The sequence below is a fragment of the Macrotis lagotis genome, chromosome 1 (assembly GCF_037893015.1).
Source record: "Macrotis lagotis isolate mMagLag1 chromosome 1, bilby.v1.9.chrom.fasta, whole genome shotgun sequence".
NCBI lineage: Eukaryota > Metazoa > Chordata > Mammalia > Peramelemorphia > Peramelidae > Macrotis > Macrotis lagotis.
Window position 1 is genome coordinate 79427287 of NC_133658.1, and position 12394 is coordinate 79439680.

General features: G+C 33.1%; 1 protein-coding gene across 1 annotated transcript; it reads right to left on the reverse strand.

Moving 5' to 3' along the window:
* Positions 1 to 5358: 5358 nt before the first annotated feature.
* On the reverse strand, positions 5359 to 6294 carry LOC141509847 (olfactory receptor 5M5-like). The gene has a single exon (XM_074219714.1). It carries the CDS (start codon positions 6292 to 6294, stop codon positions 5359 to 5361), a length of 936 nt encoding a protein of 311 aa, XP_074075815.1.
* Positions 6295 to 12394: the final 6100 nt, after the last annotated feature.

Below are 12394 nucleotides of genomic sequence, written 5' to 3' on the forward strand. Positions count from 1 at the left end.
AAATTAACCAACATAAAAGAGGTACTGAAAAAAAAGATATTTTATTCTTTTGGAAAGATGGTGGTGTTGGTAAATTGCATGAACTTTATCTCAACACAATTGACTCAGAAAGAGAATAACTTAAACATTGAATTTTGTTTCAAAATCTATCTTGTTTTAAAAGGAAACAGGAAGGAGTATAAGAGAGGGGTAGATGATAGAAGGAAGACCATATTGAGGGAGTCAAAAGCAAACAAGCTTTTGAGGAGGGACAGGGCAAAAGGAGAGAGAGAGAAAGTGATAAATGGGAGAATAGGATGAAGGAAAATACAAAGTTAATAATCATAACTGTAAATGTAAATGGCATGGGTGTTTATGACACCCATAAAAAGGAGACATATAACAAACTGGATTAAAAATCACTTATAAAAAATATACTTGATGAAAAAAAGACTCATACAGAATTAAGGTAAAGGACTGGAGTAGAATTTATCATAATTCAACCAATATTAAAAAAGCAAGGTTAGCAAACATGAGGGACAGCGATCTCATATAGTGGATTGAGCCCTAGTCCTGTAATTAGAGTACCTGAGTTCAAATCTGACCTCAGATATTTAATGTCTATGTTATCAGGATCAAATAAGTTATTCAAGTTCGCTTCCATTTCTTAGCTGGAAATAGCATGCCACTATTGTTTCTTTGAAAAGAAAATTCCTAAATGGTATCACAGAGAGTCAGGTACAACTGAAATGACTCAGTAACAAAAAAGTAGATTTGACTGAAGATAAAGTAAAAACAGATCTAATTAAAATAGAGAAACAAAGTATGTTTAGTTAAGAGAATCCAAAGACAACATAATAATATCAATACTAAACATACATGCACCAAAATATATAGGATCCAAATACTTAAAGAAGTTAAATGAGTTATAGAAGGAAATATTAGAACTATACTTTTGGAGGAACCTTAACTTTCCCATCTCAGAACTTGAGAAATCTAGCAACAAAATAAATTATAGAAAAAATTAAGCAGAAGAATATCATTTTTAAAAGTTAGATATAACAGAACTGGAAAAAAGTTAATGAAAACAAAAAATGAAGGTAGCTTTTTTCCAGTGGTTCATCAACAACTAATTGCACAAATTTTGTCATTTATTAAAATATAAAAACCTCATGATCGAATGCATATAGACAGAAATATTAAATGTATTCTTTTTGAAGTGCAATGCAATATAAATTACATTCAGTAAAGAGCTGTGGAAACATAGATTAAAAATTAATTGGAAACTAAATAATCTAATTAGGAGTGAATCTAAAACAAATATTCATAATAGCCCTGTTTGTGGTGGCAACAAATTGGAAATCAAGTAAATGTCCTTCAATTAGGGAATGGCTTAGCAAACTGTGGTATATGTATGTCATGGAACACAATTGTTCTCTTAGGAACCAGGAGGGATGGGAATTCAGGGAATCCTGGAGGTATTTGCATGAACTGATGCTGAGTGAGTGAGATGAGCAGAAGAAAAACACTGTACACCCTAACAACAACATGGGGGAGATGATCAACCTTGATGGACACGCTCATTTCATCAGTACAACAATCAGGGACAATTTGGGGCTGTCTGTGATCAAGAATGCCATCTGTATCCAGATAAAGAACCATAGAGTTTTAACAAAGTTCAAGGATTATTCCCTTTAATTTAGAAAAAAATACTGATATCTTATTGTCTGATCTTGTTATCTCTTATACTTTATGTTTCTTCATTAAGGATATGATTTCTCTCCCATCACACTCAATTTAGATCAATATACAACATGGAAACAGGGTAAAGACTGACAGATTGATTTTCTGTAGGGGGGGGTTTGGGTGAGGGAAATAAGATTGGGGGGAAATGGTAAAACACAGAATAAATAAAATCTTTAATAAAAAAGGACTGAATGAAAAACAAAAGATAGAAATAATTAATAATTCCTTAAAGAAAATGAAAATAATGCAGAAACATTGCAAAATTTATGGGATACAGTCACACAGTATTTTTTAAAACTTTTATTTATTTAAGGTAATAAATGGGATTTCAATGACTTGCCCAAGGTCACACAGCTAGGCAATTATTAAGTGTCAAATTTGAACTGAGGTCCTCCTGATTCCAGGACTGGTGCTCTATCCAATATGCCACCTAGATACCGCTTCAACATGGTATGTAATGGAAATTTTATTTTTCTAAATGCTTATATCAATAAAATAAGAAAGAGTAGATCAATGAATTTGGACTGCAACAAAAAAAATTAAAACTAAATTTAAAACCACTATTTAATCACTAAATTAAAAATTTTGACAATCAAAGGAGAATCTAATAAAGTTGAAAGTTAAAAAAATTGAACTATTAAATAAAATTATGAGCTGGTTTTATGGAGTAACGTAATTAAATAGTTAAAAGAATTGGTTAATTCATTAAAAAAAGGAAAAAAAAACTAATTGGTTTCAAAATAGAAGAGGTGGAATTCACCACTAATAAAGAGGAACTAAAATAATCATTATGATCAATTTTGCCCAAATAAATGCCAATAAATCTGACAACCCAAGTAAAATGCATGAATTTAAAGATTTATAGAAGAGAAGTAATTCTATTTTAGGAGAAAAAAATTAAGCAAGTCATAAATTATTTCCCTAAGAAAAATCCCCAGAATCAGATGAATTCACAAATGAATTCTATCAAACATATAAAAAACAATTAATTTTGATATGTGCACTATTTTTTTAAATGGACAAAGAAAGCAATTCTGCCAATTATTTGTGATGTTCATACCTAAATAGAAATAAATGTAACACTCATGCCTAAAATATAAAGAACAAAAACACAGAAACAAAACTAAAGACCAATTTCTCCAATTAATGTAGATGCAAAATTTTTAAGTAAAATGCCAGCAGGTAGATTATAGCAATATATCTTAAAGATCATACACTATGTTCAGGGGGTATTTATACCGGAATCCAGGGCTGGTTCAATATTAGGAAAAATATCATCCTATTTGTTAATTTTAATAACAAAAACAACAGAAATTATATGGTGATCACCATAGATGAAAAAAAAGCATTTTGACAAAATATAATACTTATTCCTATCAAAAACACTGGAAAGCATATGAATAAATAAAGTTTAAATTAAAAAGATTAGTATTATCTATTTCAAACTATCAGCAAGCCTTAACAGAGAAAGTTTAGAAGTCTTTCCAATAGGACAAAAGTGAAGCAAGGATGATATTAATACTCTTGCAAAATAGTAAACCAGAAGTGCTTGCTACAGAGATAAGAAATTAAGAAATTAAAAAAAATTTGAATATGCAATGAGAACAAACTATCTTTCTTTGTAGATGAGATGTATAATGAGAAAAACCTACAGAATCAATCCAAAACTTAGCTGAAATTCTTAGCATCATCAAAGTTACAAGATATAAAATAAATCCATAAAAATATCAGTATTTTTATACTTTCTCAACAAGCAAAGAGAGATAGAAAGAGAAATTCCATTTCATATAACTATAAACAATAAAAATTACATGTGAGTCACGCAATCAAGACAATCACAAAAACTAAACAAACACAATTACACTTTTCACACAAATGAAAAATGACAATTTGACTTAAATTAATGTACTTATTCAACACCATACCAAACTACCGAGAATTTATTTTATAGAGGTAGAAAAAATAAAAAAGAAAATTCACTTGTAAGGGGAAAGAAAAGGATCAGGTATATCAACAGAATCAACCAAAAATAATTGAAGAAAAGTAGCCTAGTCACACCAGATCTCAATCTCTATTACAGAGCAATAATCATCAAAATAATCTGCTATTAACTAAAAAAAAATACAATGATGTACCAGTGGAATATGTTATATATTTGCAATGTGTTAGTAAATGTCAATGATCATACAGTTTTTGATTGATTGAAAAAGTTTTGAGAACAACAATTCAGTATGTCACAAAAACTGTTGGGAAAACTGGAACATAGTTTGGCAGAAAATATAGACTAGCATCTCATATCATATAGAAAGATTAAGACAAAATGTGAATATGAGTTAGACAAAAATCACCATATCGTAAGAAAATTAGGAATATCTTTTGGTCAAATCTTAGGTAAGGGAGGAATTTATTAAAAAGATTTAGAGCATTATAGATGTAAAATGGATTAGACTGAAATAAAAGAATTTTGGACAAATACATTCAGTGCCACCAAGATTAGGAGGAAAGCAAAAAACCGGGGCATGGAGGAAGGATTGAATTAATCAAGCTTCTTAAAGGTATCATTTCTCAAATATATGAAGAACTGAGACAAATTACAAGTCAGTCCTTAATTGATAACTGTTCAAAGGCTATAAAGGGCAGCTTTCAGAAGAAGAAAAATCAGTTATTTCTAATTATATGAAATATGCTCTAAATTACTATTTATTAGGAAAATGAAAATGAAATCAACTCTGAGATACCACATTACATTTACCAGATTGATTAATGTGACAAAAAAAGGAAAAAAAGACAAATGTTGGAGGCTGAGTGGAAAAACTGGGACAATAATACTCTATTGGTGGAGTTATGAATTATTCTAACTATTCTGTAAAATAATTTGGAACTATGTCTAAAGGCTTATAAAACTATACATACTCTTTAACTCAGAAATAGATTTGTTTTCCAAATATATTTTTTTTAAAAAAACACAGAAAGAAAAGGGTTTATAAGTACAAAATTATTTTTATCAGTTCTTTTTTGTACTGGTAATGAATTGGAAATAGAGGGAAATCTATCAATTGAAGAATGACCAAAAAAGTTTGGTTTATGATTGTGATAAATACTATTGTGCTCTTAGACCTGATAGATACGTTGGTTTCAGAGAAACCAAGAAAGTGTTGTATAAATCAATGCAAAATGAAATGAGCAGAATTAGAAAAACATTATACACAATAGCAGCATTATGGTCCAATGATCAATTGTGAATGACTTACCTAGATCTACAATGATCCAAGACAATAGAGAAAGAAATGATGAAAAAATGCTATCCACTTCTAGATAGAACTGATGGAGTATAAATGCAGACTTTTATTTCTTTAGTTTCTTTATTTTTATCCATGATTTTTTCCCAATATAACGAACATAGAAAAGTTATACAAGACATCTTTATCAAATTTCTTGCCTTCTCAAAGTAGCATGAGTGGGAAAAAGAAGGAAGAAAATTTGGAATTCAAATTGTAGGGAAAATGTTAAAATTATTTTTAAATCAAATTGTAAAAAAATAAAATCTATGCTTTTAATTTGTAAATAAATTTGTGATGGGAGAAGAAGGAAACTCTTTGGGATCAAGTTTTTCTCCTATAGACTCATGTGGAATTAAGCATTTTCAGATTTCCCCAAAAGCTTTCTCAGAGCCATTTTCACCTCCTTATTCCTCAGGCTATAGATGAGAGGGTTAAGGGCAGGTGTGCAAACCATATAAAACACAGAAACAATCTTATTGTATTCTGGAGAAGAAAGAGACTTAGGCTTTAAGTAAAGAGACATTATAGTCCCAAAGAATAAGGTGACAACTAAAAGGTGGGAAGAGCACGTAGAGAAGGCTTTTCTGCGTCCCTGGGAAGAGCGAATTCTCAAGACAGCAAAGATGATGTGTGCATAGGAAAGGGTGATAAATGTGATAGGGCATAAAAGGGTGAAGATACAAAGGACATGCATGACCAGCTCTGCCTGGGTTGTGTCAGTACAAGAGATGTGCAGTAGGGCAGGCATTTCACACAAGAAGTGATTAATAACATTTTCCTGGCAGAATGAGAGCTGAAATGTGGCAACTCTGTCCACAGTGGATAACATAAAGCCACCCAACCATGAGCCAGCAGCTAGCCTCCAACAAATCCCCCAGCTCATTGTCACTGAATACCTTAAAGGATCTCGAATAGCAACATATCGGTCATAAGCCATCACTGAGAGGATATAGCACTCTGCAATGCCAAAGGATAGGAATGTGTAGAACTGAATAACACAACAAGAGTAGGAGATGGACTTTCTCTGTGCCAAGAAGTGAATCAGCATCTGTGGAAAAACACAGGATGTGAAACAGACTTCTATACAAGATAAATTAGTGAGGAAGAAGTACATGGGTGTGTGCAGGCGTGAATCCTTCAATATCAGCAAAATAATGATCAGATTCCCCAGCAAGATCATCAGGTAGAGCATGAGGAAGAGCAAGAAGAGGTACACCTGGAGCTCAGGGCGACTGGAAAGACCAAAGAGGATGAACTCAGTCACTGAAGTGAGGTTGTTGCTCTCCATCTTGTTTAGGAGTCTACTGAAAGAATATGGAAAGTTATGGCAACAAAGCACTTTATATTTCTCTTTTCCTATTTCTGAAAGAATATAAAAAAGCTATTAGATCAGAAGAATGTATCCTTTTATGATTATAAATTACTTTACATACATTATCTCACATTGGTCCCATTCTAACCAAATGAATCATGCAAAATATTTATAAGTTAACATCTCATTTTTTTAATACTATGGATATTGGGGCTCAGAAAGTTAGGCAATGTTCAAATAATATCACACTTAATATGACCAGCTCTCTCCACAAATCCTGATCAGTAAACTTACTCTTATTCTTCATTGCTGATGTTATTGTTCATCCTTTGTAACTGAAGAAGACCATGTCATCAAATGAATAATGGCATTATGTTGATTATGTTGAAGGCAATGTTGTGCAAAGCCAGTCTTCTCACTTCCTTTACCAGAAGCATCATCACCACAAAACATGATTCAATAGGAAACAAGACTTCTTGTGATGACCTGGCTTCTGTGGGAGTCTTTGGTCTTTAGATGTGAGTAGTTCCCACATCAATAAATCTGGGCAGAATACCATCTTGGTGATTATTTGTGTATTTAGACATCCATGGCTTAATCTGCTACTGGCAGCATCTACATTTCCTCCCTAATTTTTAGAAAAAATATTATATAGTTCTCTTCTCAATCTATCTCTGTCCCTCTGTCTTTCTCTGTCTCTCTATCTGTCTCTCTCCTCTTCCCTCTTCTCATATTTATTCTCCCCCTAAGCCTGGTGCTCCTTGGCTTACCTCAAAAATCTCTGTTAAAAATCCTAAAAATTATAACTGGACAGGCAAAAGCTAATGACTCAATGAGACCCTATGATTTCAAAAATAAAACCAAAAGACTGAAAAAATAGAAGAAATTGAAAAAAGGAAGAAAAAAGTATAATTCTAATTTTGATTTTTTCCCATATTCATTGTAAATGACAGACTCTTGCTTCAATGAAATACAATACCTCTTAAAAAAGAATGACTAAACTGGAAAATAGATCCAGGAGAGATAATATGAATTATTGTTTACCTGAAAACCATGATCAAAAAAAAAGAGCCTAAGGGCAGCTAGGTGGCATGGTGGCTAGAGCATCAGCACTGGAGTCAGACAGACCTGAGTTCAAATCCAGCCATAAACACATAATAATTACCTAGCTATGTGACCTTGGGAGAGTCACTTAATCCCACTGCCTTGCCAAAAAAACTTCAAAAAGGGTTTGGACAATATCTTTCAAGAAATTATCATAGAAAACTGTCCTAATATACTAGAAAAGGAAAATAAATATTCCTTGAAAAGCAATCAATCATCCACAGAAAGAGATCCCAAAAGAAAACTCCAATATTGTAGCCAAATTTCAAACTTCTCAGTTAAACAGAAAACCCTGCAAAGAGTCAAAAAGAATAGCTTTTAATACCAGGGAGGTACAATCAGGATTACACAGGATTTAGCTTCAGCATTAAAGGATCAGAGGGTCTGAGATGTGATATTTTGGAGGACCAAGATTCTTGGATAACAATCAAGAATCAACTACCTTGAAAAATTCAGCCATGATATAAGGGTTCAAATAAATGGATTATTATTATAATTCTAGATTTCCATCTCCACTCTACAGTTCTCAAGAGGGTACTACATAAATGTGAATAAGTATTATATCTTTATACCAACTTCAGGGACTTATTCTTTCAATCTTCAGTCTTTCCCTCTGCAAATGTTTGTAAACATTTTCAGTTCTCCCCAATTTTATGTTGCTATTTTACATTTTTTGGCCTATTTATCTGTTATTTTCTCTCCTCCATTTCAGAGGCTCATTTCTTGAAAAAATATATATGACCTCTCTCCTTTCTTATAATGCATGCACTTCTCAACCTGTTGCTACCTGGATTCCATCCATTCTATTAAATTGCAATGTCAAGAGACACCAATTAGGTGTTTTTCCCCCTAGCTCTTCTTTTCTTCATTCATAGAATAGTCATTCATCATTATGGTTTCAAAATTCATTTATAACTCTAATTTTGACTTTTTTTCCCATATTCACAGTAGATGACGTAGACTCTTACTTCACTGAAACAATTATCTGAAGTTGGGTATTTGGTTGGGTGGGAAGATAGATAAAGGGGAGGTTCCCAATATTACTAATCTTGCCTTGCTACAAAAGCTTTTACTCCAGGCTTGTCAAAGTTCATTCTGCCTATACTTCTGTTTTCACTGTTTCACATGGCTTCTCCCATCCTTCCCTTCTCCAGCTACATGTATCTTCTTGATGAGATAGATCCTCCTGATATTACTACTAGAATAATGATTTGTCCTAAGACTTCTTCCCTTTCTAATTCAGTCGGTGACCATGTATTAAACCTACACTATGTGCTTGCTAGTCATTGTGCAAATGAACTTATTTGAAACTAATAAATGGATTCTCTGCCATGATCCCATTTTTACAGTGTGTTTAAAATCAAATTATTGACCTCTTAGCAGGGATTAGTTACTTGACTTCAAAGACTATCTCTTTATGTAGCTCAAAGGATTGTTGTGAAAATAGTATTTTGTAAATTTTAAAATAATTAGTGTGATTTATTATTTACCCTCCTGTATTACTCTGACAGCAATCCCCTCAACTAGCTTCCATCTTCAGTCTTCTTCCTTCCATTATTGAAAGCCTAAACATGCCCAGATTTCCCTAAATCTAAAAATAAAAAAATATATACCCTAAAACTTTGCAACATATTCAGGAACCATAAATCTTTCTCTTCCTCTCTGCAATCAAATGTCTTTTTTTATTTAAAAAAATCTAGGGGCAGCTAAGTGGCACAGTGGATAAAGCACCAGCCCTGGATTCAGGAGTACCTGGGTTCAAATCCAGTCTCAGGCACTTAATAATTACCTAGCTGTGTGGCCTTGGGCAAGCCACTTAAACCCCATTCTCCTTGCAAAAAACCTAAAACAAAATCTGCAGAATATTTCTACTTCCCTATTTACTCCTCAACATGTTGCTATAAGATTTCTTCTCACTTTAACGAACATTCCCTCAAAATTCAAATATGACTATTGCCCAATTCAAAGACCTTGAGCCTTTTTTAATCTTTAACACCATTGATTATCCCCTTCTTCTGCAGGAATTCTTTTCTCTTGTTTTCTGAAATTGTACACATGTCAGGTTTATCTCCTACCATTCTTAGTGGTCCTTCATTAAATCTTTTATTGTTTCTTAATATTCTTTCCGAACTCTTAATGTTGGTGTGTGTATTTTTTTTTTTACAATTTTATTTATTTAAAGCAATGGGAATAAGTAACTTGCCCAAGGTCACATAGCTAAGCAAGTGTCTGAGGCTAGATTTAAAATCAGATTCTCCTGTACTCTAGACTCTGTGCCACTCAGCTGCCCCAATGTTGATTTCTTAAAAGGTTTGTGCTGGCTACCTTTCACTCTGTCTGTCTCCCTCTATCTCTGTCTGTCTGTCTGTCTGTCTCTCTCTCTCTCTCTCTCTCTCTCTCTCTAGTTTTTCTCCCTTCATCTTTCTCTCCTTTCCTAGATCTGTATTTCCCTTCCTCTCTCTGTCTATAATTGTTTCTGTGTCTGGGTGTCTTAATATCTGTCTCATCTCCTGTCTCATGACTATCTTCAGTATGTTCCCTGCAGAAATTATTCTCTCCTCAGTAATTCTACTCCTGAGCTCCCTCCTGATATTAAGACATAAATTTCAAATTACCATTAGTACATCAATTTCTGAATGTTTATCCACTGGTATCTTGTATTCAACAAATTTAAAAGCTTATCTCTTTTCTTACTTTTCTCCTTTCTGTCATTTGTACCAAAATTCACTATCTTGTATTGAAAACCTATCTCTATAATTTCTGTCTGCCTCAAACTTTCATATGAGCAATCACCATTTATTATCAGATCTCCCGCCACAATTTGTCTAACTTCTTTCCTCTCCTCCCAACAGATTACCAAGTACATAAAAGCTTCAAAAGTCCTTTAGTTAATTCTCCTGCCCCTTTTAGTCTCATTTCTCTATGAATCTAACCTTTATATTGCTTCCCAAGTTATTTTCCTTAAGTACAGATATCCATAAATTTCTTCAAAACTCTTGAAAGCTCCCTACTATTCATGGAATAAAGTTAAAAATCTTTTTGTACAGAACTGAAATTTGTTGATACTCATGATAGGAATGCAATCACTTTGAAATTTGAGAAATAGGATAACCATATTTCCCCCTAACATAAACCTGATTTCCCTGACCCTAGAATCCAGATATAATAAAAAAAAAAAACCTGAGAATCTCTCTAGCTTTCTGCCCTCCCATAATATTAAGAGAAAGTAAAACTTTGCTTCTCAGTTTAGTTTCCTCATCCTTTCAATCTCAGTGACTCTATGTAAAGACTCTCCTCTTAGCCAACTTCATGGCTATTTGTGGCTATAAAGAACAATATTGCTCAAAAGTATTATGCCATGGGGTAGAGGCAAGGGATAGAAACATCACTGACTTTGACTATCATAAATTGATATTAGGTTCATAAAATTTCAGTGATTTGCCTGCAGAATGAAATACAAACTTTTTTTTTTAACATTTAAAGCCCTTTACAACACATCTTCAAATCATCTTTCCAGACTCATTACCCATCATTCCCCCTCTCCTTCTATGTGTTCCCAAGATTTGGAAATGTAAAGAAACTGGATGAGATATAGTTTGGCAAAGTAATAGCCGTAATAACAACAGCTTAAAATCATCAGCATCATTTTATAATGTTTCAAGATGTGAAGAGTTTTTCCATACATTATCTCATTTGATTCTCACATCAACTCCCTAAGTTAAGTAGGGTGAGAGTGGTATACATTTAACTGAGGGTAAGTCAGTTATATATCTCCTGAAGGAGTAGTAGTCTTTTTGACTCCAGGTTCAGTGTTCTATCTACTCCATCATCTGCCCAAGAAGAAAAAAATGTACACAAGGCTTGGAGTTAGGAAGATGTGAATTTGAATCTACCTGTGACAAACTTCTAACTATAAATGAGTCATTTGAACACTAAATCTCAGTTTCTCCATCTGTAATATAGAGATAATAACTTTAATTACTATATCATTAGCTTATGGTACAGTCTAAATATAAATCACTTCAAAAGTTTTTAAATCATTGTACAAATAACAGTCACTGTTATTGTTTTTACTATATGCAAGTAATACAGTGGAGTATAAAAATACCATCTGAGTGGCATGAAAAGCTGGAATAAATTAAATGCCTTCCGGTTAAAAATTTTTTAATCTAATGAATACATGAATAAAAGCAAATTAAAACAATATTATTTTAATTATTTGCTTTATACATTGATTCATCATAGAGTTCCTTCCAAAACTAAATTCTATAGATATTTCAAAGGGATTCTCCTTCAAAAGAAAAGCACCATTTACTCTAATCTTACTAGTATCCATGAAACAATAAAAATGATGACCTAGACCTTGCAGCTGTGATCCCCCACACTAAGGAAAGCAACTTATATGCTGCCTCAGGAAATCCTCAAATCCATTTCTTAAAATTAGGCCATCTATGCCTCTTATTTCTGGACATGACACAGCAGTAACATCTACATTGCTGGTAGCCCTAGTGCTGTTTATACTACACTGACAATCCATTGGAAGGCTAAGGAAACAAAGAGGGGAAGGAGGTTCTTTCCTATACCATGTAAAATCTGAGATTCCAGATCAGGGAAGGCATATGATTTTAAGATCTGATAAAGCAATAAGTATCAGCAACATTAGCCCTCTACTTACCTGATCAGGCAGTAGTTTATAGAAGAACTAGGGATCATAAGATCATAAGTTTAGAGGTGGCAGGAGCCTTTGATACAATTAAATCCAGCTACTCCTTTTACAAATGAAAAACTAAGTCACTAAGTTGCATGATTTGTCCAGGGCATCACTGTTCAAAAGTCCTGGAGTAAAGATGTGAATTCAATTCTTTCTGATGCTTAAGTCCAGAATCCTGTCCACTGTGCCATTCAGAGTAAGTTTAGAAGTCTTCCCAGCTTATGATAATTTGCAGGAACTATGCCTATCCGGTCTCTAGAG